This window comes from Tupaia chinensis, unplaced genomic scaffold (assembly GCF_000334495.1).
Source record: "Tupaia chinensis unplaced genomic scaffold, TupChi_1.0 Scaffold000037_18, whole genome shotgun sequence".
In the NCBI taxonomy this organism is placed as follows: domain Eukaryota; kingdom Metazoa; phylum Chordata; class Mammalia; order Scandentia; family Tupaiidae; genus Tupaia; species Tupaia belangeri.
The window spans coordinates 1,210,920-1,212,952 of NW_006159476.1; the positions used below are offsets into that span (position 1 = coordinate 1,210,920).

A 2,033-nucleotide genomic window follows, 5' to 3' on the forward strand; every position below is an offset into this window, starting at 1 on the left:
AGGGAAAGACCCTGCCCTTTAAAAGGGACTTTTTTTCCTTGCTCCTGCGAAAGGCCCCCAGCCATGGCCCCCAGGAGGTCCCTAGAACCCGCAGGGACTACCCCCCATCCTGGCCGCTGGGCCCCGCCCTCTGCATCCCTCGGACAGCCAGCGTGAAACGGCCTCCCTCAGCCCCCGGCCCCACCCCCATGGAGGAGGAGGAAGAGGGGCCGGCCAAAGAGTGGGGTACCACCCCCACCGGGCCCGTCTGGACCGCGGTATTCGACTACGAGGCGGCAGGCGACGAGGAGCTGACGCTGCGGAGGGGCGACCGCGTCCAGGTGCTTTCCCAGGACTTTGCTGTGTCTGGCGACGAGGGCTGGTGGACCGGGCAGCTACCCAGCGGACGTGTAGGCGTCTTCCCCAGCAACTACGTGGCCCCCGGAGCACCTGCCGCAGGGCCTCCAGCTGCCTCAGGAGATCCCCTTCCATGAGCTGCAGCTAGAGGAAATCATCGGTGTGGGAGGCTTTGGCAAGGTCTATCGGGCCCTGTGGCGGGGGGTGGAGGTGGCTGTCAAGGCCGCCAGGCTGGACCCTGAGCGGGACCCGGCAGTCACAGCAGAGCAGGTGCGCCAGGAGGCCCGGCTTTTCGGCGCCCTGCAGCACCCCAACATCATTGCCCTTAGGGGTGCCTGCCTCAACCCCCCACACCTCTGCCTAGTGATGGAATATGCCCGTGGGGGTGCACTGAGCAGGGTGCTGGCAGGTCGCCGGGTGCCCCCTCATGTGCTGGTCAACTGGGCCGTGCAGGTGGCGCGGGGCATGAACTACCTACACAATGATGCCCCTGTGCCCATCATCCACCGTGACCTCAAGTCCATCAACAGTAAGTGGTGTTCTTTCCCCAAAATTTCTGGTGGCGGGAAACAGGGCAAGGGACACCAGAGGAAACTGCCTGGAGCAAGAAAGGGCAGCAATATACCTTCAGGACCAGGCAAGGCAGGTCTTTTAAAAAGGAAAAAAAGACTCAGAAAGGTTGAAGGACTTAATTGCGTCCCAGCCTGCAGAGTCACCATAGCTTAAAAAGTGTGTATCCATGAACACCATGACAGGCCCTACAGTCCCTGGCAAACAGGACAGATGCAGTGCCTGCCTGCATGACACTCACCATCCAATCACAATGCCAGAGTTCACTAGGCAGAAATTAGAAGAACCCAGCCTAAAAGGGTTTCTAAATGCTGGTACTATTGACATTTGAGGCCAGGTCATTGTTTAAGGACTGTCTTATGTATCATGGGTTGTTTAGCAGCATCCTTGGCCTCTACCCACTAGATTCCATTAGCATTCCCTGCCCTCGTTCCAGGATATGACAACTAAATGTGTCTCTAGATATTGCCAAGTATGCTGGGGGGGGGTTGAGGGGGGGCTGGGGGAAATAGAATCCCCCACCACTCCCACATTTGAGAGCCATTTCCTGGAATATTCCTGGGCCTCTATCCCAACTAGCTGAGGCAAACTGGAAAAGATGAAGGAGAAGGAAAATAGATGTGGCTTATATAAAAGGTTCCAGGCTGCCTGGCCTATCACAGAATCTCAGAAATTGATTGGTTGGTTGAATAAATAATGGAGTCAGGTAGAAGGGAAGGTTCCCTAGGACCCACATCTAAAGCAAGGAGCATCTTATGGTGTCAGTGAATATTACCAGAGCACCTAGTCAGTAGGAGCCCAGCAGGGACAAAGACAGCCATGGTTCTGCCCTGACTGTACTCACAACTAGAAATTTCACTCATCCTTTCCACAGATACTTCCAGGGTGCCATGTGCCAGACCCTGTCCCAGGGATACAGTGGTGGGGAAATCCTGCTTTCCTGGCTTTTCTACTAATGTTTTCCCATCTCATTCCATTTCTTTTTTTTTTAAGAATTATTTTATTTAGCTTTATTTATTTATTTTAATTTGACTAGAGAGAGAGAGAGTAAACAAGTAAGAAAAAGAGAGAGAGAGAGAGAGAGAGAGAGAGAGAAAGTGAGAAAGCAAGCCGCCAGGTACAGGACT

At 54.3% G+C, this 2,033-nt stretch overlaps 1 protein-coding gene across 1 annotated transcript in view; it reads left to right on the forward strand.

Annotated features, from left to right (window-relative positions):
* Positions 1-6: 6 nt before the first annotated feature.
* MAP3K10 (mitogen-activated protein kinase kinase kinase 10) overlaps positions 7-2,033 on the forward strand; it is a 20,633-nt gene continuing 18,606 nt past the window's right edge. Inside the window, 2 exon segments of the mRNA XM_006140448.3 lie at positions 7-436; positions 438-865. Coding sequence (XP_006140510.1) covers positions 189-436; positions 438-865 — 676 coding nt within the window. The 5' untranslated portion in view covers positions 7-188.